Source organism: Paramormyrops kingsleyae, unplaced genomic scaffold (genome assembly GCF_048594095.1).
Source record: "Paramormyrops kingsleyae isolate MSU_618 unplaced genomic scaffold, PKINGS_0.4 ups98, whole genome shotgun sequence".
Classification (NCBI taxonomy): Eukaryota; Metazoa; Chordata; class Actinopteri; order Osteoglossiformes; family Mormyridae; genus Paramormyrops; species Paramormyrops kingsleyae.
Genome location: NW_027326036.1, coordinates 34410 through 60030, shown reverse-complemented (window position 1 = coordinate 60030; position 25621 = coordinate 34410). Strand labels below are relative to the sequence as shown.

Below are 25621 nucleotides of genomic sequence, written 5' to 3'. Positions count from 1 at the left end.
AACTTTTTTCCAAAGTGTGGTATTTAAAAAGACATCTTAAGGTTGACCTGATGGAAAGACCTCATCGTTGAGCTGTGTGCAGAAAGAATTTTTTCTGACATTAGTAACATAAAAAATACATGAGAGGACCCATTCAATTGAAAAAGATGACGTAGTAAAAACAGACTTAAGACCTGATTTCTTGATGAAAAAGATTAAAACATGCATCACACATACTGTTATGTAAATGGAGACTACAGAAATTTGCAAAACTTGAATTTAAATTATTTAAAATATATAGAAATATTTTTGTGTACTTTATTAAAAATGTTTTCCTGTGTAAATGAAGTCCACTAGCCTTTTGTAAACAGTGATCACCTCTTACACAGATGAAGGTGTAATTAGAATTATAAAATGTTCACAAAGGATAATCATGAACTTGTATATATGTTTTTTTATATTTTAGTTTAGAGCATTAATATTTTTATAAAGAACCTAAATACATTTATATTTGCTGCTGGGAAGGTTTTTTTTTTATATAAATTTGGTCTGTATTGTACTTTTAATGTCAGCTGTTATATATGTCTGGGTCGCTGCCCATCTGGCTCTGTCCAATGTGTCTTTTCCTCCTTCGGAGTTTCTCTACTGTGTTTTCCTGCTCTCTCAGCCCCCGTGTAGCTTGATGGCTTGAGGTGAGCCTCACCTTTTTTTAATATATTGGTTTTATGCTATCCTTAGTATTTAGTATTGTTTGTCTATGCCTTTGGTTTGTGTGCCTGTTCATGGTCTACCCTGCCCGTGCCTTGTTTAATCATGTTCTGCTCATATTTATGTTCCTTCTCTCTCCTAGTGTACTTAGCCCTCAGGGTTTGTTAATGTTTCCTATTATCCAGTGGTTGTTATTTGTAATTTATTCCACCTGCTTGTTGTTCCCCTGTGCCTTAACTGATTGGTTGATTTTGGTTATGGTCCCCAACTGCCCTTTGTTGACCCTTCTTATTGTGTATATTTAAGTGCTTGCCCTCATTCTGTTCTTTAGTCAGTCATTGTAGTTGTTCTGCGTGTTTGTAGATGTGCTTTTTTCCCCTGTGTTCCTATGTATCCGTGGTTTTGTTATTCCTGGTATTGCTCCCTGTCTAGTTGTTTGTTTTCTTTATAATTCATTTAGTTAGTGTTTTGTATTACCTGTTTTGGTTTTGACCCCTCATGGTCCCTTTATTTTCTGGTTTCTCCTTTACATTCTGTTCTATTTGTTAATAAACCCTTTCTTGGAGCCACTCTGGATTGTCATTCCCTTTCGACGTGCCTGGCCATAACAGGTATATACTATTTCATTAAGCACTCATATCACTTGAGCACACGCCTTAAGCATCACCCAGTGGGTCCCTTTCAACTGTTTTTTTTCTCTCTGGAATCATGCAGAAAACCAGTAGAGTTCGGGGATGGGAAATATAAGTATTTTTCAGCAATAATTTTACAAAGAGAGGAGATGTCACTTTTATGTTTTACTCCGTGCGTTTATATAATTTACTTGTCATATTAATTCTATTTTTTTTTGTCACGTGGTACTGACTTGGTTTTTTTTTGCCTAAGGTGTATTGTTATTTGTGAATAACCTTTGAACTAGTGTTGGAGGTGAAAACTCAATTTGTGTACTGTAATTTGTCATTAATGTTTGGGATTGTATTCCAGTCGATAATCATGGCTTTGACTGTTTCATTTACTGTTACTTAGTTATCATAAAAAGGTAAGTAAACTCTGAGATGTTTAAGCATTCTATGTGGTTTGGGCATGCTATGGCATTTGGAGACCTGCAAATTGGTCCAAACAGCAAAGAGAGATTGTAGATGCCATCGAAAGTTCTACACCATTTTTTTACTCCTCATTGCTAAAGAGGCCATGTAAACTTTTGAAAACACATATCTATTTCTTTTTAAAATTCTATATTCAGATTCAAGTGAAAATAATCCAGTCCTCAGAAGACAGCATTACACATGATATATCGAGTGCCAAGTGTTACGCCCAGCTCGTCCGATCCTTGTGTGTGCCACGCCCCCCTCATTACCTACGTGGCTACCCGATTGTCATCACCTGTTCCTTGTGCTTTCCTATCCGTCTGGTGTATTTAGTCGGCGTCTGTACCTGTATTCCCTAGTTCTGTCATTGACGTTGTCTGACGTAGTGCCTGGTCCTGTCCCTGCCTGCCCGTCTGTAAGCAATAAACCTCGTTTGCCTGTCAGTCCGGCTGAGCTTGCCTGCTGTTCTGCTCGCCTGCACCGCGTAACATAACACCAAGTATATAAAAGGATATAATGATTCAAAATGCTAATTATTAGTTTTCTGTTTCCTTTTATCTATTAATGATGGGCCGTAGTGTGTTTCTTTCTGTTCTATTATATTGTAATGTAATGAACTGCAAGATCATATCAAGCATCATTAATCCCTAAAATGTCCAACCCTACTATGGGCGCCCCGTTTTGTAACGTTTTATTATACTTTATTGAGGAAGTATCTATGGACATGACAAAAGGAATAGATGTATGAATGAATGACCATACATACAGAACCAATGTATATTCAGTTAGAGAGTAGGACGTGTCATGCGATTGATCCCCCCTCCCGTTTCACAAACCACCCCGGTCGACGAAAGTGAGGGAACCATGGTTTTGTGTCAGTGATGGAATTTGAATCTCGGGATAAAATAACTGAGCACCCCTGAGTTAGAGCACAGTTCATTGCCAGTTCACTCTCCACGCCGCTGTGTGGCGATAATGCGCCTAGTTATCGGCAGCGCCCTCTTACCCAGAACAAAGAGGAAGAAGTTGTGTTCTGTGGTATATTGTCTGCGGAAGTCTATAGGCAGGATTACTACAAAACCATTAATGTTAGAGGTAGGGACGATTCAAATATAAAACACAAGTTTGTTATTTTTTGTAGCTCTGAAAGTAGTTGCTCACTTACACATTTTGTCTGTATTTTTTGTGACACTGTTCTCCTACACTGTTTTTTTCGAAGAGGACCGTGTTCTTTATTCTTAAGGTAAATGTTGCATGTTTTTGTTATTAAATTTTTTTCCCCACTGCAAATGCTACTTGAAAATCCGAGGTACAAAGCCGCTGCTCAAGTAGTATCCAGATGTGCTTTTTATTTGTAAGAACTATACATGGCTACACTCCGTAGAAAACTGTCACGTACCACCATTTCTAAATTATTTACATACGGTGTAATATGCGTAATTTCCAAATAAGAATATAAGAAATTTACAAACGAGAGGAGGCCATTCGGATCGTCTAGCTCGTTTGGGGAGAACTTAACGAATAGCTCAGAGCTGTTAAGATCTTATCTAGCTCTGATTTAAAAGACCCCAGGGTTTTAGCTTGCGCTACACTATAGGAAGACTATTCCATACTCTAACTTAACACTGTAAAGAAGTACTTTCTCAAATTCATTTTAAAATGTTCTTCCGCTAATTTCCACTTATGGCCACGAGTTCTAGTATTTAAACTAATATTGAAGTAGCCATTTGGCTCAACAGCATCCAGACCTGTTAGAATCTTATATACCTGGATCATGTCCCCCCTTAGTCTCCTTTGCTCAAGGCTATACAGATTCAGCTCAGCTAACCTCTCCTCATAAGACATTCCTCTAAGACAGGGGTGTCCAACTCCAGTCCTGGAGGGCCAGAGCCCTGCACATTTTTGGGTTTCCCCTCATTTAACACACCTGATTCAACTCCTTGTGCTAATTACCACACAGCTCTTGAGCTGAATCATTTATGGTGGAACAGGGATAGAACTAAGCTACACAGGGCTCTGGCCCCCCAGGACTGGAGTTGGGCATCCCTGCTCTAAGACCAGGAATCATTTTAGTAGCCCTACGTTGCACCCTTTCCACGGTAGCAATGTTCTTCTTAAGATATGGTGACCAAATCTGCGCACAATATTCTAGGTGGGGTCTTACCAAGGAATTATATACCGTATTTGCCGGCGTATAAGACGACTTTTTCCCCCTGAAAAACATGCCTCCAAGTGGGGGGGTAGTCTTATACGCCGGGTGCACTTCAGTTGGGATAGACATAGCTGCCCATAGTGGCCTCCCGATGCCCGCCCGGTGCCCATAGTGGCCTCCCGATGCCCGCCCGGTGCCCATAGTGGCCTCCCGATGCCCGCCCAGTGCCCATAGTGGCCGCCCGGTGCCCATAGTGGCCTCCCGATGCCCGCCCGGTGCCCATAGTGGCCTCCCGATGCCCGCCCGGTGCCCATAGTGGCCTCCCGATACCCGCCCGGTGCCCATAGTGGCCTCCCGATGCCCGCCCGGTGCCCATAGTGGCCTCCCGATGCCCGCCCACCTCATTCTACATACCATACAGTATCGCGCGGTATCCAGCGCAGCCGCGGTGGGTCATCAGCGTGGCCGCGGCGAGCATCAGCAGCGAGACAGGGGTGCCAGCCTTTTCGGCGTGACCGGCCAGTTCTGCTCGGCGGGAAGCAGCGGCGCTCCAGCCCGCCCCTTGTCTACGCAGAGCTCGCACATGCGCACTTGCGCACTAGTGCCGGTCACAAGGAGATGCAGGGGCGGGCCGGAGGCGCTGCGGTCGCGCTGCGGCTGTACAATGGTGACAATGACAGGTACTGTAATGGCACTAATACTAATGGCACTCATGTAATACCGGTATAATACCGGTAACAATAATAGCACACAGGGGTGTGCGGAAGAGGGGGTAGTCTTATACGGCGAGTATATAACAAACTCTATATTTTGAGTGGAAATGTTGGGGGGTCGTCTTATACGCCCAGTCGTCTTATACGTCGGCAAATACGGTAACTGCAGCATCACCTCCCTTGACTTAAACTCCACACACCTAGAAATGTAATCCAACATCCTATTGGCCTTTTTTATTGCTTCCCCACACTGGCGAGAGTGGGACATGGAATCATCAACATACAAACCGAGATCTTTCTGATAATCACCTACCTTTATTTCAGTGGAACCCATAAAATATCTGTACTTTATATTTCTGCTCCCTGCATGGATTACCTTACATTTATGTGTTAAATTTCATCTGCCAGGTATCAGCCCAGTTGCTAATTAAATCAAGATTCTGTTGTAGCCTCTCTGCTGCTAGATCAGTATCTGCTACACCACCCACCTTGGTGTCGTCTGCAAATTTGACCAGTTTACTGTATGTATTGGTGTCAGTATCATTAATGTAAATTAGGAACAATAGTGGTCCTAAAATTGAACCCTGCGGTACCCCACTATGAACGCAGGCCCACTGTGACATTGTGCCTCTAATAACTACCCGCTGCTTCCTGTCTCTTAACCAGTTTTCAATCCAAGCTGCTACAGTTCCTAAAATCCCTGCAGCTTTGAGCTTTAGCAAGAGCCGTTTGTGGGGGACAACATCAAACGCCGCCTTGAAATCTAAGTAGATGACATCGTAGGCCTTTTTGTGATCAATTTCTCTTGTAGCTTCCTCAAAGAACTCAAGTAGATTCATTAAACAGGATCTACCTCTCCTAAATCAATGTTGGCTATCCCTCAGAATGTTATTTGAATCCAGGTAATCTACCATTTTCACTTGGATTATAGCTTCCATTATTTTTCCAGTAATGCTAGTTAAACTGATTGGCCTATAGTTTGCTGGATTACTTCTATCCCCTTTTTTGAATATGGGAGTTATATTAGCATGCTTCCAATCAGAAGGTACCACACCCGCAGATAACGATTTCTGGAATATTAAAGTTAAAGGTTGGCTAATAATATCCCTCATCTCTTTTAAGACTATAGGTAAGATGCCATCAGGGCCCTGCGATTTATTTATTTTGAGTTTAGCTAGGCTTAGTATCACATCAACCTCAGTTATACATATATTGGTCATAGACGACGCTGTATTCGTACTCAATGGTGGTAAGTTACTCGTGATGTCTGTGAACACCAGTGTAAAATAATCATACACTCATTTACTATATCAATTTCATTTTCAATTATAAGGCCCTTACTATCCTGCAAATTAGTGATTTCAGCTTTTAGAACTCTTTTGGAATTAAAAAATTGGAAGAGACTTTTATTGTCATCCTTAGCCTCCAATGCAATCTTTCTTTCTACATTCCTCTTAGAGTGTCTAATGTTATTTTTTAACTCAACCTGTAGACTTAGATACTCCTGCTTTATTTTTAAATAATTAGCTTTTCCTCCTGACTTTATTCTTAATTTCCAGAGTAAACCACCTTGGTTGCAGTTTTCTAGATTTAGTTTTTCTGGAAACAGGTATGAAGTCCTCTTGCACTTGCAACAATGTGCTTTTAAAAAATTCCCATGGCTCAACAGTTTTGCTATTTAACTCCGTCCAGTTTACAGTTTCTAGTTTCAGTCTCATACTGTTAAAGGTAGCCTTCCTCACATTGTATTCCACACTTTTGTTTTGGACTTTGCTCTTCAGACACTAAAATTAACCTCAAATTTAACTATTCTATGATCACTACCTTCCAGTGGCTCTAAAACCTTTAATTTTCCAATCCTATCCTGGTTATTAGAGAAATCAAGACGAAGAAGGGCTTCTCCCCTGGTTGGGGTATTAAACTGAGTAAAAAAACAATCCTGTACTAATTCCACCATCTCACATTCATTTACAGAGACTATGTACCACTTTATCCCAGGTAAATTAAAATCGCCCATAACCACCACATCATTTTTATTACTCATAATCCTGATATCGTCATATAACATTCTGCTTTCCTCTGTAGCTACATTAGCCTTTTTAAGTAAACACGTTGCTGAAAATATTTAACAATTTTATATATGTCTTGAGTTTTCTATTTTATGAAAAACAAAACTTTCGCATTATCAAAATTTGACATGATCAAGAAGTTTTCAACATTGAAATGCTGTGTTAAAACAATGAAAATGATAATTGTATTTAAATATATCCTGATATTAACTGTTACCTGGATAAGGCGCCATGTGAATTTTAAAATACCTTTAAAGTGTAGCTATTTTTAAAGATCTGCCGATGTAAAATAAGATAAATTATTGGGACAAACGACTCTGCTTCCAGTGAGCGCAACGGAATTTCCAAACGTTTAATCCACGGTCGTTGCGTTTAAAAAAATGCTTCAGATCATGAATGAGCAAATAAATTATAGTTCATTCTAAACGTACAACTGAAAAGCTAATAGCCCTCAATACTAACACATAATCAGTAACGACTCCTGTTTGAGACCGTGTTTAGTTTATTTAATCTAAATGTTAAAATTTGATTGAATCATTCAGTATATAACGTTTGTCTTCAATATTTTAATAGTCATTTGCATATTTGCAAGCTACATATTACAAAATGCAGTTGGAATGAATACCTCCAAAGTGATAAATTAGTTAAATTTGTGTTCTTATGCTAAAACCCTGGGTCCCTTTAAATCAGAGCTACATAAGATTTTAACAACTCCGAGCTATTAGGTAAGTTCTTCCCAAATGAGCTTGATGGGCCGAATGGCCTCCTCGTTTGTAAATTTATGTTCTTTTAATGCAGCTGTTGTTCACAGGAAAGATCGCCACAAGTTCACTTTTTTAATAACAGGGATATATTTTGGCATTCTGTTGTTTTTAAATGGAAATTTCTAGATTATTTCTTCTTCTTAGACTGCTAATATTCTTCAAGTAACAAAGTACGTTGGTCAAAGCAAAAAAAGCTAACCTTTTTCTGATTCAGCATAGGCTTCAGTAGCAGGGACTTAATCACTGCTGTGTGGGTTGATGAGTCTCCAGTGAGTGTGGGGCTCTATGTAAAATGAATCCTCCTCCATCACAGGTGAATCACAGTGTATATTCACAGCAGCTCACAGAGACGATCACAAGCAAAACAACGTACAAGGAAGAGGAGCTCAGAGAACAGCGTAGTGAGGGACTGAGCATGTTACACTTGACGTCCTGGCCTGCGAAGTGAGGAATCATGGCCTTGTGTGTTAAAAATGAATCTGATCCGGGCTGCACCCATTCAGGGAATATTGCTGCTATGCAGAATCCCGGTACTGAGAAGATGGGATTGGGAGTTTGCCTGGAGTATCATCAAACAGAGGAAGGGACTGGTCCAGATTCTGTTTGTCCATCACAGTACAATGACTCTCAGTGCACTAATGGGGTTGACATTACAGTCAGCCAAATAAAGTCTGAATCAAGTGGAGATATAGTAGTTTCCAGTGGATATATAAAGGAGAAATCAGAGGCACGACTAGAATTGGATTGTAAAGAGAGATCAAAAGGAGCTCATCAAGAGGACCAGCCCATTCCTTCATCTCAGAGGAAAGACATTCATATTGATTGGTTAGGCTCTTCACAGTTTGTAACAAGTTCCACTAATGCATTTGATAAGAAACAGCACCAGCAACTTTACTTGAATGAAATTGATTTGAGCAATGGAAGACTTTGCAATACAAGGACAGACAGAACCTGTTATTCAGGTGAACAAACACATGGTTGCAATGAATGTGGGAAGATATTTCCCAATGTAGCTGCCTTAACAAGACATATGAAAATGCATTCAGCTGAAAAAAAATACATTTGTGGACAGTGTGGAAAAGGTTTCACCCATCCAGTATACTTGAAGAGACACCAGAGAGTTCACACAGGTGAAAAGCCCTATGTATGTTTGGAATGTGGACAGAGGTTTACTGCAGCAGATTCTTTAAAAGTGCACATGAGATTTCATTCTGGGGAAAAACCATATCAGTGCACCGAATGTGGAATGAGGTTTTTTACCAGAGCTACCTACAAGAACCACATTTTAAACCATTCTGGAGAAAGACCAAATGTCTGTGGTCAGTGTGGAAAGAGTTTTAAGGATGCAATCTATTTACGAAGACATTGTGAAATTCATTTAGCTGAAAAACCATACAATTGCAATGAATGTGGAAAGGGTTTTACTTGTTTATTTCGCTTAACTAGACACAAGAGAGTTCACTCTGGGGAAAAACCGTACAGCTGTACTGAATGTGGAAAGAGTTTTACTCAGGCAGCATATTTAAAGATACATATGAGAATTCATTCTGGTGAGAAGCCATATAGTTGCACGCTGTGTGAGAAAAGTTTTGCACAAGGAAGCGGATTAACAGTACATATGAGAACTCATTCAGGGGAGAAATCAAGCATTTGTGACCATTGTGGGAAACATTTTAAGTGTATATCTTACTTAAAAAAACACCTGAATGTTCATTCTGGTGAAAAATCACAAGACAGATTAACTGTTAAGACTGAATCTGATTCGGATTGTGCTGAGACAGCACATACAACCATCATACAGAATGCAGATATTGATGAAGTCTATCTGAATGCAAGGCAAATTAAACCTGAGAATATTGATCCAGATTATATTCAGGTGGCAGAAGACCCCAATACACAGTGTGTCGATAGTGAGAAATTTACTGAAGCCAAACCTGAGTCAAGAGGATGTCTAGGAATTTTCAAGCACACAGAAAACTCAAGTGCAATGCAGGATCTCAGTATTGTCAAGGTGGGATTAGAAGAATGTCTTCCATCTGAGCAAATTAAAACTGAATTGATTGATCCAGGCTATGATCAGTTGAGACATAATGATGAGTCACAGCTTGCTGATTGTGACAGAACAGGTGTGAAATGTGAATTTAGTGAAGGCGTAACAGATTTCATTGATTTTGCAACTAATTCTAAGACTGAGGTGTGTAATGAGGATGAGAGATTTGAAAGGGATTTATTAACTCCAGATACCAAGCAGTTGTCATTTTCCAGAAATGATCATGATAATCAAAAAAGTGATTGTGTCGACTCATTCCAAATAGAGCAGCACCAGCAGGATAACTCAAATATGAATAAATATGGTTGTTTGGATTGTGGAAAGCATTTTAAAAGCCCTTCTCGCTTAGAAGTACACAAGAGAGTTCACTCTGGGGAAAAGCCATACAGCTGTACCGAATGTGGAAAGAGTTTTACTCAGGCAATACACTTAAAAGTACACATGAGAATTCATTCTGGTGAGAAGCCGTATAGTTGCACATTGTGTGCAAAAAGTTTTGCACAAGGAAGTGGATTGACAGTACATATGAGAACTCATTCAGAAGAAAAACCAAACAAGTGTGACCATTGTGGGAAACATTTTAAATGTATAACTTACTTAAGAAGACACCTTAAAGTAAAGTCGGGGGAAAGACCTTATGGTTGCACTGTGTGCGGAAAGAAATTTTCCACCAGTAGTAACTTAAGAAAACATGAGAGAATCCATTCAATTGACAAGGGTGATATAGTTAAAACATGGATTTGTTGAACTCTTGAAGAAACGAAAATGAACACATGCATTGCACATACTGTTATGTAAATGGAGAACTTAAATTTAACACATTTGAAATTTGTTCAAATGTTTTTGTGTACTTTATTCAGAATGTTTTTCTGTGACGTCCACTAGCCTTTTGTAAACAGTGATCACCTCTTCCACAGATGAAGGTGGAATTAGAAATATTACATTTTCACAAAGGATTGTCATGAACTTGTAACTGTTTAATTTGTTAATCTGTCAATAAATACTTATTTTACCTACATATGTTTTATGATATTGTCATTACTTTTATCCTTCGGTTTTTAAGTTTATATGTCATTTAGGTTCTTTTTGTAAAGAACCTAAATGCTTTTCTTTTTGTTGCTGGAAAAGTTTTTGCATGGATTTTGTCTGTATCATACATGTAATGATGACTGGTATATATTTCATTAAGCATTCATGCCACTTAAGCACATGCATTAAGCATCACCCAGTGAGTCCCTTTCAACTGTTTTTTTTCTCTCTGGAATCTTACAGAAAACCGGTACAGTTAGGGGATGAAAAAAATAGGAATTTTTACCAGTATTTTCACAAAGATGTCACTTATACATTTTGCTCAGTGCAGTTATGTAATTTACATTTGCTATTAATTTCATTCATAGTTTTGAATGTTTGATTTTTGAATTTTAAAACATTTTCTTGATCACGTTCAATATTTTATTTTAAATCCATCTTTATTTAGTGTATTATCATTTTTGGTACTGGCTTAACTGCATTGTCATTGGGTGCTGGGGCAGGGACCTGTTACTGAGGGGGAACCTGTAGGGTGAGAACAGGAACAGGGGCAGGAACAGGAACCGGAGAGACCCGAGTGGCCAGTAGGGCAAGAGGGCCCAGAGGCACCGAAGTAGTGGCCACGGGTAGTGTGTCCCCATCTCCCACTTTGGGAGATCGAGACTCGGCCGCCCCCCTTCCTGGATCCCCGTGTACACCGGAGGCTCTTTTGGGACGGGAGACCTGGGTAGCTTGAGTCTGGGGCAGGAACCGGGAATCCTAGTGCAGAACTCAGGGCCAGACCTAGAGGGTCCCACTCTAGTTTATCCGGAGGGTCGTTCTCTGGATACCCTTCCTCGGAGCCAGCAGCAGCCAAAAGTCAGATTGTGAACGGGCGGAGTTCAGGTACCTTGAGAAATGGGCTAAGCACGGCAGGAGTCTCAAACACCTTTGGGGTTGGGTGGAGCTCTACTACTTCTGGGGACAGGAGGAAGAGTCCCGTATTGCTGGATCATACTGCACCCGCCAGTACAGACCCTGGACAGTGAAGTCCAACTGTGTGAGGGTCAGGGTCTGTGTGGACGAAACCAAAGAGTGAGCCATCGCTCGAGGTATACCGCAGTCTTTGAATTCCAGTCTCGGGTTGATGTCTCTCCAGTATAAGGATCACACAACACGTAGTTCTCCGGGATCATTCACTGAATGAAGGTAGGACTGCCGAACAGCAAGAGGGCTGGGGAGCTGCCAGGGCTTTGTCAGTTGAGTCTGGTCATTCTGTCACGTCACGGTGAAAGGGAGGCGAAGGCAGGCGTGGGAAAAATAAAAAGGAGCTTTATTCAACGAAAACAACAAGCAAGGCAAAAGGAAAGGGACCACAGGGGTCAAAACGGGGTAGAAACAATTAGTCCAGAACTCAGGGTAAACTAGGGAGCAGACACAGGTAGCAACGTTAATGACCAGACTGGGGAGCTCAAGACAGGGAGGCACTATGTACACCACTGACAAGGGAGCAGATGAGAGGCACCTGGGGTGATCCACACAAAGGCTGTACCGAGAGGAAGCGTTAAACGATTAACAGGTGTGGCTTGTCAGAACCGCACAATGGAGAAAACAAGGGGAGAGGAATGCACGGCGTGACAGCTGGGTTGATGTTTTGCCTAAGGTGTCTAATCTGTGAGTAACATTTGATCTAGTGTTGGAGGTGAAAATCTGAATTAGAGAATTGTAAATGTATCATTAAAGTTTGGGACTGTATTCCAATCGATAATCATGTGTTTCTTTCATTTTCTGTTAATCAGTTAGCTTGAAAAGGTAAGTAAGTTCTAAGGTGTTAAAGCATTCTATGAGGTTTGGGCGTACTGTGGCTGTCACGGATCAGCACCGGGGATCCCCAGATGATGTCACGAAGCCCACGCCCCCAGGCAAACCCTGACCGGTCTGACCATCCTGAAAACGGTGCCCGCCCAGGTTACGTGTGTCTGAATTGCTATTTTTCTGGTTTTGGGTAGCTATGCCATCACAGCTGATTCTAATTGACCTCATGAGTGTAGACTGTTTTAGTTCATCTAATGTTGTGCTCAGATGTAAGATCTTCCTGATTTTTCCAGAGTTTGAGCGTTTTCCTATATCTCAGTTCTACCTGATTGCCTGCCTGCCCATTTCCTGATCCTGCCTTTTGTCTTCAGACCACAAGACTGTCCAGCCCTTCTTGCCTGTTTATGGCCAAAACCTAAGTCCCAATTCCATCTTGTCCTCGTACTGTTCGACACATCACCCGACATTCGCATGTCACTCGATCATGGCTTCGTTTGTGATTTGACCCAGTTTTGTCATTGAAAGTTTTATACCATTTTTTCCTCCTCATTGCTCAAGAGGCCATGCAGAGTTTTCAAACATGCATGTGTTACGTTTTATAATTTTATATTAAGCTTCAGATGAAAATGTTCCACAGTCAGAAGACAGCATTACACATAATCAGGGGGGCTGGGGGGGGGGGGGTAAGAAGGATTTCCATCCATCCATTTTCTGAAAGTGCTTATCATGTTTAGAGTCACAGGGGGTCCAGAGCTTATATCAGAGGCTACAGGCGCAAGGCAGGGAACAGCCCAGGATGGGGCACCAACCCATCACAGGGCACACACACACACCTATGGGCAATTTGCTAACTGCATTCAGCCTCAGCATGTTTTTGGAGAGTTGGGGGAAACCAAACCACCCTGAGGAAACCCCACGACAGCATGAGGAGAACATGAAAACTCCACACACATGGAACCCTGGCAGAGACTCCTACCCAGGTCACAGAGGTGTGAGGCAACAGTGCAACTACTGCACCATCCTGTAACCCTATAGAGAGATAATGATGCAAAATATCAGCTTTCTGTTTCCTTTTATCTTTCAGTGATGGTCTGTAGTGTAATTGTTTCTGTTCTGTTTCTATTGTGCTGTGTGTTCATGTCATCTGGTCTGGTGATTGTATTGTAATGTAATGAACTGCAAGATCATATCAAGCTTCGTAAATCCTTTAAATATCCAACCCTACCTTTTTATAAAGTTTTATTGTACTTTATTGAGGAAGTACCTATGTGTGTCCTACAATGGACATTATAAAAGGAACAGATGTATGAATGGATGACCATACATACAGAACCAGTGTATATATATTCAGTTAGAGAGCAGGACGGGTCATGCGATTGATCCCCCCTCCCGTTTCACAAACCACCTCCTGTTGGCGAAATCTAGTGAGGGGACCATGATTTTTTGTCAGTGATGGAATTTGAATCTCGGGGTAAAATAACTGAGTACCCCTGAGTTAGAGCGCAGTTCATTGCCAGTTTTTAGTTCACTCTCCAGACCACTGGGTGGCGGTAATGCACCTAGGTATCGTCTGCACCCTTTTAACCAGAATAAAGAGGAAGGAGTTTGGTTCTGTGGTATATTGTCTGCGGAAATTTATGGGCAGAATTACTACAAAACCATTAATGGTAGAGGTAGGAACGATTCAAATATAAAACACAAGTTTGTTATTTTTTGTAGCTCTGAAAGTAGTTGCTCACTTACACATTTTGTCTGTATTTTTTGTGACACTGTTCTCCTACACTGTTTTTTTCGAAGAGGACCGTGTTCTTTATTCTTAAGGTAATTTAGCATATTTTTCTGGAAAGTTCTTTTCCCTACTGCAAATGCTACTTGAAAATCCGACTTGTTAGTCTAAGGTTAAAAATTATAAGGTTAAAAATAAAAATAATATGCGTCAATTCCAAATCTCAGCAAATTTAAGTAAACACGTTACTGAAAATAATTAACAATTTTATATATGATTTCCTGAGTTTTATATTTTATGAAAAACAAAACTTTCGCATTATTAAAATTTCAGCATTGAAATTCTGTGTTAAAACAATGAAAATGATAATTGTATTTAGATATATACTAATATTAGTTGTTACTTGGATATTGCGCCTTTGCCATTTTAAAAATGTCTTTAAAGTTCAACTGTTTCTAAAGATCTGTCGGAGTTTAGTAAGATAAATTAGTGGAACAAACAACTCAGCTTCTAGTGATTTTCAAAACGTTTAATATCTACGATCGTTGGGTTTACTGAGCAAAAATGCTTCGGATCATAAATGAATAATCGAAAGCGAATAATCTTTTTTTTCCCCGATTAGACTTAATTGTAAAATATGACGATTCGAAAGGTAGTAACTCACAATACTACAAATAATCGGTAACGACTGATGTTTGAGACCGTGTTTAGTTTATATAATGTGAATGTTAAAACTGAAGTCAGTCATTCAGTATATATAACGTTTTTCTTCCAATATTTTAATAGTAATGCGCATATTTGCAAGCTACATATAACAAAATGCAGTTGGAAAGTGATACATAAATATTTACATTTGTGTGACTTTTAATGCAACTAATGTTCACAGGGCAGATAGTCACAAGTTTCCTTTTTTAATGACAGGGATATATTTGGGTATTCTGTAGTTTTTAAATGGATATTGCTAGATTATTTCATCTTCTTCTTCACCAGTACTAAACTGCTAATATTCTTCAAGTAACTAATTAGTTTTGTTTGATGATGAAAAAGTTAACTTTTTCTGATTCAGCATAGGCTTCAGTAGCAGGGACTTGAACATTGCTGTGTGGGTTGATGAGTCTCCGGTGAGTGTGGGGCTCTATGTAAAATGAATCCTCCTCCATCACAGGTGAATCACAGTGTATATTCACAGCAGCTCACAGAGACGATCACAAGCAAAACAACGTACAAGGAAGAGGAGCTCAGAGAACAGCGTAGTGAGGGACTGAGCATGTTACACTTGACGTCCTGGCCTGCGAAGTGAGGAATCATGGCCTCGTGTGTTAAAAATGAATCTGATCTGGGCTGCACCCATACAGGGGATATTGCTGCTATGCAGAATCCCGGTACTGAGAAGATGGGATTGGGAGTTTGCCTGGAGTATCATCAAACAGAGAAAGGGACTGGTCCAGATTCTGTTTGTCCATCACAGTACAATGACTCTCAGTGCACTAATGGGGTTGAAATTACAGTCAGCCAAATAAAGTCTGAATCAAGTGGAGATATAGTAGTTTCCAATGGATTTATAGAGGAGAAATCAGAGGCACGACTAGAATTGGATTGTAAAGAGAGATCAAACGGAGCTCATCAAGAGGAGCAGCCCATTCCTTCATCTCAGAGGAAAGACATTCATACTGATTGGTTAGGCTCTTCACAGTTTGTAACAAATTCCACTAATGCATTTGATAAGAAACAGCACCAGCAACTTTACTTGAATGGAATCGATTTCAGCGATGGAAGACTTTGCAATACAAGGACAGACAGAAACTGTTACTCTGGTGAACAAACACATGGTTGCAATGAATGTGGGAAGATATTTCCCAATGTAGCTGCCTTAACAATACATATGAAAATGCATTCAGCTGAAAAAAAATACATCTGTGGACAGTGTGGAAAAGGTTTCACCCGTTCAGAGTATTTGAAGAGACACCAGAGAGTTCACACAGGTGAAAAGCCCTATGTATGTTCGGAATGTGGACAGAGGTTTACTGCAGCAGATTCTTTAAAAGTGCACATCAGGTTTCATTCTGGGGAAAAACCATATCAGTGCACCGAATGTGGAATGAGTTTTTTTACCCGATCAACCTACAAGAACCACATTTTAAACCATTCTGGAGAAAGACCAAATGTCTGTGGTCAGTGTGGAAAGAGTTTTAAGGATGCAGCCTCTTTACGAAGACATTGTGAAATTCATTTAGCTGAAAAACCATACAGTTGCACTGAATGTGGAAAGGGTTTTACTTGTTTATTTCGCTTAACTAGACACAAAAGAGTTCACTCTGGGGAAAAACCGTACAGCTGTACTGAATGTGGAAAGAGCTTTACTCAGGCAGCACACTTAAACATACACATGAGAATTCATTCTGGTGAGAAGCCATATAGTTGCACGCTGTGTGAGAAAAGTTTTGCACAAGGAAGCGGATTAACAGTACATATGAGAACTCATTCAGGAGAAAAACCAAACAAATGTGGCCATTGTGAGAAACATTTTAAGTGTATAACTTACTTAAGAAGACACCTTAAAGTTCATTTTCGTGAAAAATCACGAGGCCAAATGTTAATGACTGGTAACACTGAATCTGATTTGGATTGTGTCAACACAGCAAATACAACCATCATACAGAATGCTGATATTGATGAAGTCTATCTGAATGCAAGACAAATCAAATCTGAGCATATTGATCCAGATTATGTTCAGGTGGCAGAAGACCCCAATACACAGTGTGTCGATAGTGAGAAATTTACAGAATCCAAACCTGAGTCAAGAGGATGTCTAGCAATTTTCAAGCACACAGAAAACTCAAGTGCAATGCAGGATCTCAGTATTGTCAAGGTGGGATTAGAAGAATGTCTGACATCTGAACAAATCAAAACTGAATTGATTGATCCAGGTTCTGATCAGTTGAGACATTATGTTGAGTCGCAGTTTGCTGATTGTGACAGAACAGGTGTGAAGTGTGAACTAAATGATGGCTTAACAGATTTTATTGAGTTTGCAACTAATTCTAAGACTGAGGTGTGTAATGAGGATGAAGAAGAGAGATTTGAAAGGGATTTATTAACTTCAGATACGAAGCAGTTGTCATTTTCCAGAAATGATCATTATAATCAAAAAAGTGATTGTGTTGGCTCATTCCAAATAGAGCAGCACCAGCAGGAAAACTCAAATATGAATAAATATGGTTGTTTGGATTGTGGAAAGCATTTTAGAAACCCTTCTCGCTTAGAAGTACACAAGAGAGTTCACTCTGGGGAAAAGCCATACAGCTGTACCGAATGTGGAAAGAGCTTTACTCAGGCAATACACTTAAAAATACACATGAGAATTCATTCTGGTGAGAAGCCATATAGTTGCACATTGTGTGAGAAAAGTTTCGCACAAGGAAGTGGATTAACAGTACATATGAGAACTCATTCAAAAGAAAAACCAAACAAATGTGGCCATTGTGGGAAACATTTTAAGTGTATAACTTACTTAAGAAGACACCTTAAAGTTCATTTTCGTGAAATATCACGAGGCAAATTGTTAATGACTGGTAACACTGAATCTGATTTGGATTGTGTCAACACAGCAAATACAACCATCATACAGAATGCTGATATTGATGAAGTCTATCTGAATGCAAGACAAATCAAATCTGAGCATATTGATCCAGATTATATTCAGGTGGCAGAAGACCCCAATACACAGTGTGTCGATAGTGAGATATTTACTAAAGCCAAATTTAAATCAAGAGGACGTCTAGCAATTTTCAAGCATATAGAAAATACAGATGTAATGCAGGATCACAATATTGTCAAGGTGGGATTAGAAGAATGTCTGGCATCTGAGGAAATTAAAACTGAAACGATTGATCCAGGCTATGACCAGGTAAGACATACGTTTGCTGATTGTGACAGAACAGGTGTGAAGTGTGATCTTAGTGATGGCTTATCAGATTTCATTGAGTTTGCAACTAATTCTAAGATTGAGCTGTCTACAGAGGATGAAGAAGAGAGATTTGAAAGGGATATATTAACTTCAGATAATCAGTTGTCATTTTCCAGAAATGATTATGATAATCAAAAAAGTGATTGTGTTGGCTCATTCCAAATAGAGCAGCACCAGCAGGATAACTCAATGAATAAGCATGGCTGTTCGGATGGTGGAAACAGTTTTAACAGCCCTTCTACCTTAAAAATCCACAAAAGAACTCCAAGTGAAAAAATCCACAGTTGTAATGAATGTGGGAAGACCTTTGCAAATCGGACCCATATGGCAAGACACAAAGAAACTCATTTAACGGAAAAAACATACATTTGTGACCAGTGTGGAAAAGGATTCACAACCAGATTCTACTTAAAGAAACACCAGAGGGTTCACTCAGGTGAAAAGCCCCACATTTGTTCTGAGTGTGGACAGAGGTTTACTGTAGCTTATTCCTTAAAAGTTCACATGAGATTCCATTCAGGCGAAAAACCGTATCAGTGTGCTGAGTGTGACATGAGGTTTTATACCCGAGCAACTTTTAAAAAACACTTGTTAAAGCATTCTGGAGAAAGGTCAAATATCTGTGGCAAATCTGGGAAGAGTTTTAAGGATGCTGCACACTTAAGACAACATTATCACTCTGAGAGACCTTACATTTGTACTGAATGTGGTAAGAGTTTTACTCGAGCGATTCACCTAACAGTGCACAAAAGAATTCATTCTGGTGAGAAACCGTTCACTTGTACAGTATGTGGAAAGAAATTTTCTGACATTAGTAACTTAAAAAAACATGTGAAAAGATGTTTTACTGATGTGTCAAATTTCAGAAGACACCTTAAAGTGAACTTGGGGGAAAGATCTCATAGTTGCACTGTGTGTGGAAAGAAATTTTCCACCACTAGTAACTTAAAAAAACATGAGAGAATCCATTCAATTGACAACAGTGATATAGTTAAAACAGGGATTTGTTGAACTCTTGAAGAAACGAAAATGAACACATGCATTGCACATACTGTTATGTAAATGGAGAACTTAAATTTAACACATTTGAAATTTGTTCAAATGTTTTTGTGTACTTTATTCAGAATGTTTTTCTGTGTGACGTCCACTAGCATTTTGTAAACAGTGATCACCTCTTCCACAGATGAAGGTGGAATTAGAAATATTAAATTTTCACAAAGGATTGTCATGAACTTGTAACTGTTTAATTTGTTAATCTGTCAATAAATACTTATTTTACCTACATATGTTTTATGATATTGTCATTACTTTTATCCTTCGGTTTTTAAGTTTATATGTCATTTAGGTTCTTTTTGTAAAGACATGTAGTGGCCACGGGTAGCGTGTCCCCATCTCCCTCTTTGGGAGATCGAGACTCGGCCGGCCCCCTTCCTGGATCCCCGTGTACACCAGAGGTTCTTTTGGGACGGGAGACCTGGGTAGCTTGAGTCTGGGGCAGGACCGGGAATCCTAGTGCAGAACTCAGGGCCAGACCTAGAGGGTCCCACTCTAGTTTATCCGGAGGGTCATTCTCTGGATACCCTTCCTCGGAGCCAGCAGCAGCCAAAAGTCAGGTTGCGATGGTTGCAGCCGGCCCGCAGGCAGGGGCTCATGTCTGTAAATAGGACAGTTCCAGTCTCGGGTTGGCGTCTCTCCAGTATAAATGGGGATCACACAACACGTAGTTCTCCAGGATCATTCACTGAATGAAGGTAGGACTGTCGAACAGCAAGAGGGCTGGGGAGCTGCCAGGGCTTTGTCAGTTGAGTCTGGTCATTCTGTCATGTCATAGTGAAAGGGAGGTGAAGGCAGGCGTGGGAAAAATAAAAAGGAGCTTTATTCAACGAAAACAACAAGCAAGGCAAAAGGAAAGGGACCACAGGGGTCAAAACGGGGTAGAAACAATTAGTCCAGAACTCAGGGTAAACTAGGGAGCAGACACAGGTAGCAACGTTAATGACCAGACTGGGGAGCTCAAGACAGGGAGGCACTATGTACACCACTGACAAGGGAGCAGATGAGAGGCACCTGGGGTGATCCACACAAAGGCTGTACCGAGAGGAAGCGTTAAACGATTAACAGGTGTGGCTTGTCAGAACCGCACAATGGAGAAAAAAAGGGGAGAGGAATGCAGGGCGTGACAGCTGGGTTGATGTTTTGCCTAAGGTGTCTAATCTGTGAGTAACATTTGATCTAGTGTTGGAGGTGAAAACCTGAAGTAGTGAACTGTAAATGTATCATTAAAGTTTGGGACTGTATTCTAATCGATAATCATGTGTTTCTTTCATTTTCTGTTAATCAGTTAGCTTGAAAAGGTAAGTAAGCTCTAAGGTGTTAAAGCATTCTATGAGGTTTGGGCATACTATGACTGTCATGGATCAGCCCTGGGGATCCCCGGATGATGTCACGAAGCCCACGCCCCCAGGGAAACCCCCGGTCTGACCCTTCTGAATACGGTGCCCGCCCAAGTTACGTGTGTCTGAATTGGTATTTTTCTGGTTTTGGGTAGCTATGCCATCACAGCTGATTCTAATTGATCTCATGAGTGTAGACTGTTTAGTTCATCTAATGTTGTGCTCAGATGTAAGATCTTCCTGACTTTTCCAGAGTTTGAGCGTTTTCCTATATCTCAGTTCTACCTGATTGCCTGCCTGCCCATTTCCTGATCCTGCCTTTTGTCTTCAGACCACAAGACCATCCAGCCCTTCTTGCTTGATTATGCCTAAAACCTGAGTCCCAATTCCATCTTGCCCTCGTACTGTCCGACGCTCATCACCCGACACTCACATGTCACTCGTTCTTGGCTTCGTGCCTTGGTTTGCTCCTAACTCTCTGTCTCTGGCCCTGTGCGGGTGGGGGCAGCCTCCTCTCTTGGGCTGCGGGCTGGGTGGTGCTTGGCTCTGCTGCGCCGTGGTGGGGCCCTGGCGGGCAGTCCGGGGAATCTTGGGACGCTCTGGGCCCTGCCAGGCGGATTGGGGGGTTCGGTCTGGGCTGGGCGGGGGGTCTGCCGCTCCCCGGTCGCCGCGGGTCCGCTTCCGGGTGGGGGGGGGGTTCTTTGTATGGGCCCTCCTTGGATCATCCTGCAGTGTTGGGGGGGGAGGCGTGCCGGGTCGCTGCGGTGGGCGGCTGGGGGGGCTGGGGCTCCTCGGGTGTGTGGGGGGCCGTCCGCCGGGGGGGGGGGGGGGGGGGTGGTCCCGGTTGGTGGGGCCTTTCGGCCCAGGACCCGCCTGCCTCGATGGTGGGGTTGCGGGTGGGGCTGGGGGGCTCGCCGCCCGTCCTCCCTCTGCGGGCCTCCCTGTGCGGGGGTTGGCGCCCCCTTAGTCCCTCGCGGGCTCCCTCTCGGGTTGGGCGGGTGGTTGTCTCGGGGATGCGTGGCTGTGGGCCCTTGTGCCGGGGGGACGGTAGGGTGGCCTCGGTTGCCTGGCTCTCCTGCCTTCGCCTTGGGCCTGGGGGGCGGGGGGGGCGGTGCTGCCGCCTCCCCTGACGGCATTAAATGCCAGCACATCCAATGACAAATCAGGTCACACCTACACTTGCACATGCATACAAGAATGGTTGAGCGATCAATATCATTATTATTATTACTTTTTAGGGTATGTTATAGATATAGGAATTGAAATATACATATATAAGGGTACGATCACGTGTGTGTATGCTACATATATATAATACCGATTTGTCACATTATTAATTATTATTATTATCACTGATGTTGTTATAATTCTTGTTGTTTGACGAGTGTTATGTTTCTTATGGTTGTTTGTATTCTGTATTCCCCTATACTTAATTTTTTTTCCATCCCACCTACATCATTAGTGTTATTACTTCTGTATACCTTTTTTTTTTTTTCTCTCTCCCCATGGTGATTGATGTCTGTTATTGTTACGCTTGTTGTTTCTGTATCGCCCCGTTTTTCTTTTTTTTTTTTTTTCTCCTTCTTCCACAGTACTGGTGAGTTCAGAGCAGCCACACTCTTTGCTCTTGAATTTAATGTAAAATAAAGTCCTCGGAAGAGGGGGGGTGGTGGTGGGCAATAAAAAAGAAAAAAAAAAAAAGAAGTACTATTCTACCCTGTATTTGCACAAGTGTCCTCCTTTGCTGGTCGTCATACCTGACAGTGGCATTTACAGACAGATAAATTGGTCCAAAAAGCACAGAGAGAACATAGATACCATTGAAAGTTTTATACCATTTTTTCCTCCTCATTGCTCAAGAGGCCATGCAGAGTTTTCAAACATGCATGTGTTACATTTTATAATTTTATATTAAGCTTCAGATGAAAATGTTCCACAGTCAGAAGACAGCATTACACATAATCAGGGGCGCCATATGGGGGGGGGGGGGGGGGGGGGTAAGAAGGATTTGCATCCATCCATTTTCTGAAAGTGCTTATCATGTTTAGAGTCACAGGGGGTCCAGAGCTTATATCAGAGGCTACAGGCGCAAGGCAGGGAACAGCCCAGGATGGGGCACCAACCCATCACAGGGCACACACACACACCTATGGGCAATTTTCTAACTGCATTCAGCCTCAGCATGTTTTTGGAGAGTTGGGGGGAAACCAAACCACCCTGAGGAAACCCCACGACAGCATGAGGAGAACATGAAAACTCCACACACATGGAACCCTGGCAGAGACTCCTACCCAGGTCACAGAGGTGTGAGGCAACAGTGCAACTACTGCATCATCCTGCCACCTTATAGAGAGATAATGATGCAAAATATCAGCTTTCTGTTTCCTTTTGTCTTTCAGTGATGGTCTGTAGTGTGATTGTTTCTGTTCTGTTTCTATTGTGCTGTGTGTTCATGTCATCTGGTCTGGTGATTGTATTGTAATGTAATGAACTGCAAGATCATATCAAGCTTCGTAAATCCTTTAAATGTCCAGCACTAACTTTTTTATAAAGTTTTATTGTACTTTATTGAGGAAGTATCTATGTGTGTCCTTCAATGGACATTATAAAAGGAACAGATGTATGAATGGATGACCATACATACAGAACCAGTGTATATTCAGTTAGAAAGCAGGACGGGTCATGCGATTGATCCCCCCTCCCGTTTCACAAACCACCTCCTATTGGTGAAATCTAGTGAGGGGACCATGATTTTTTACCCCGCAAGTTGCCACACTTTTCACATTGACTAACTTTTACTGAGCACCATACATCACAACGTAATAAATGTTTCACCAAATGAAAGAAGGAAGTCTCGGGCACATATGATGTATTCATTACATTTTCATATCTTATCTCATTACGGAGTTGTAGACTGTTGAATGGAGAATGTGCACTTGTGACAATTTGCCCCATCGGCAGGTAAGTTGTCACACTAGATTATCTTAAAATAAGAACACAAATACTTAATTGTGATTATTGATTTTAATTGTTAAATTCAAACCAAAACTGGAAATTTGAACAATTATGCCAAGAGAATTTGGAAAAAAAACAATTATTTCAATCCAATACACATTTTAATCAAAACATTAAGTAGAAAGAAAACTTTAGTTTGAACTTTAAACTCAAATGTTCTCTGGCTTGCACATAAATCCATCATAACTGAATGGAATGCTGCAAATAACTTGCTTTACTTAACATGTTTATCCTCTGAACAAAACAGATGCCCTATTTCTGATTAATCAGACTCAACTTCAGAGTCACAATTCTGGCACATAAATTGCCTGGCCTGAGGTGCAAGCATCATGGGCCCATTTGTTGCATTTTACGCATTTTACCCAGGTCTCTTTTGGACGACTGTTTGAAAATGGCTCCACACAGACAAGGCAGAAGCACTCTTCATCATCTGATGATGACTCTTGAATGATTTTTCTTCTGTTAGCTGCCTTGTTCTTCGTAGGTCCAGATGTTTTCCCCCCTCGCTTCCCTCTCTTTTGAAACAGCTTTTTGCTAGATTCAGCCTTATTCTTTTCTTTTTCTAGTTGCTGCTTCACTGGCGTGTCGGTTAGAATTGCTGATTTGCGTCGTTTTCTTCCTTTGCTGGATGGTTTTCGGCGGCCAGCTTTTGGATATGGCCGGATGTCCTCTGGAGTTGGTAGTCCGCTGTCAGTAATTGCAGTGCTGGGTAAGGGTGAGCTGGTGATAGAGATGGTGCTGGAGCTTGGCAGTTCAGAGTTGGTGCTGGGGCCTGGCAGGGCAGGGTCCGGAATTGGGCGATCTGTGACGTAGGATGGTGCAAACTCGGTTTCCAGAAATACATTTCTGTTGTACGGTTGAATCCCAGCCACCCTAAAGCCAGCCTGAATGTTCAATGGGGTTGCAGCCAGAGGATAGGCAATTGCCATAATCCCAGGAATGTCATAAATAGACATTGTCTTCCCAGGGTTGTTCCTCATCCAGGCATCACACGTGCTGTTGATGTGCCTCTTTAGTGGCCCGTAGACAGACCTGTCTAATGGTTGGAGCCGATGTGAGCAGTGGGGTGGGAATGACAGCATGATTATGCCATTTTCTTTGGCATAATTGAGTCCATCAATGGACAGATGAGAATCGTGGTTGTCCAAAAGGAGTAAACAGGGCTTCTCCTTTGAGCACTTTGTATGTTCATTGAAATGTTGCAGGAAGTCAACAAAGTGTGTGTCTTTCATCCATCCAGAGGAATTTGCCCCTCCTTTGCTGCCGGGTGGCCCGTTGATCAGGAAATGGTCACAGAAGTGGACACGCGGGAAAATAAAGTATGGAGGTAAACTATTCCCTATGGCTGAGACAGCACAGGCCAGTGTGACAAGGGTTCCCCTTTCAGCAGAGGTCAGTGACCCTACTTGTTTGAATCCACGTCTGGCCAACACTTTGTCTGGTTTATGTACAGCGGTGACCACAGTTTCATCAACATTCCAAATGTCTCCTGGTCCAAACTCATATTTGCATAACACTTTCTCTAAGTTGTCAAAGAAAGCATTGACATTCTCTCTGTTGAAGCTACTTGCCCTGGCAAGGCTAGTTGCTTCTGGCTTTCTCAGTGACCATGTCGTATGCCGCTTTAAAAAGCCTGTAAGCCGCTCTTTGCTGGCCTTTTCTTTCTCTGCCCACAAAGGCACAAACTTCAGTTCGTGTGCCACGGCAAACTGGTAGGCAAGCTTTCTGACCTCACTTGGTGACAGACCAAAATAAATGTCAGCTGACCTAGTAATATACTCAACAAGCTGCTTTTCCAAATCAGGGGAAAAAATCTTCCTTGGCGTTGTAGGCCTATAACCAACCATTGTTGTTGGCATGGCTGTCTGACTTTCAATTTCTTCTCTGGTAATCTTTTGACGATACCGAGTTAGAGTACGGTAATTTATGTCAAAATCCTTTGCTGTACTTCTGATTGATTTGTTCTGCATCTTTACCTGCCTGACTGCCTTTAACAGAATGTCAGGTGGTGTACTGCCACGCTCTGTCTTTCGTTGATAATTTCGAACCATCTTACTTTCTTCCTTCCTTCCTTAATTCCTGCCTCTCCTTCCTTTCTTCCTTTCTTAAAAAACCTTATTACAAATACAAATGAATTACAATATCACAATTTTTTTGAGCATTTATTTGTACTG

The 25621-nt window shown here is 41.4% G+C and overlaps 2 protein-coding genes across 4 annotated transcripts; both read left to right on the top strand.

The window, feature by feature from the left end:
* The first annotated feature begins 2772 nt into the window (after nucleotides 1-2772).
* On the top strand, nucleotides 2773-10541 carry LOC140586941 (uncharacterized). Its single transcript, XM_072708484.1, has 2 exons — nucleotides 2773-3018; nucleotides 7787-10541. Exon 2 carries the CDS (start codon nucleotides 7928-7930, stop codon nucleotides 10268-10270), a length of 2343 nt encoding a protein of 780 aa, XP_072564585.1. The 5' UTR covers nucleotides 2773-3018; nucleotides 7787-7927; the 3' UTR covers nucleotides 10271-10541.
* A 3410-nt stretch (nucleotides 10542-13951) lies between these two features.
* Nucleotides 13952-19323, top strand: LOC140577623 (uncharacterized). Of its 3 annotated transcripts, none has more exons than XM_072708473.1 (2): nucleotides 13952-14167; nucleotides 15262-19323. In XM_072708473.1, the coding sequence occupies exon 2, from the start codon at nucleotides 15379-15381 to the stop codon at nucleotides 19048-19050; it is 3672 nt and encodes a 1223-aa protein (XP_072564574.1). In that variant the 5' UTR covers nucleotides 13952-14167; nucleotides 15262-15378; the 3' UTR covers nucleotides 19051-19323. The 3 variants fall into 3 exon arrangements, with proteins under 3 accessions (XP_072564574.1, XP_072564573.1, XP_072564575.1); XM_072708472.1 differs by having other exon boundaries at nucleotides 15238-19323; XM_072708474.1 differs by having other exon boundaries at nucleotides 13980-14019; nucleotides 15238-19323.
* The last annotated feature ends 6298 nt before the right edge of the window (nucleotides 19324-25621 follow it).

Excerpts from the sequence above, each read along its gene's own strand:
- LOC140586941 (XM_072708484.1), top strand. The coding sequence starts at position 7,928 with ATGGCCTTGTGTGTTAAAAATGAATCTGATCCGGGCTGCACCCATTCA.
- LOC140577623 (XM_072708473.1), top strand. The coding sequence starts at position 15,379 with ATGGCCTCGTGTGTTAAAAATGAATCTGATCTGGGCTGCACCCATACA.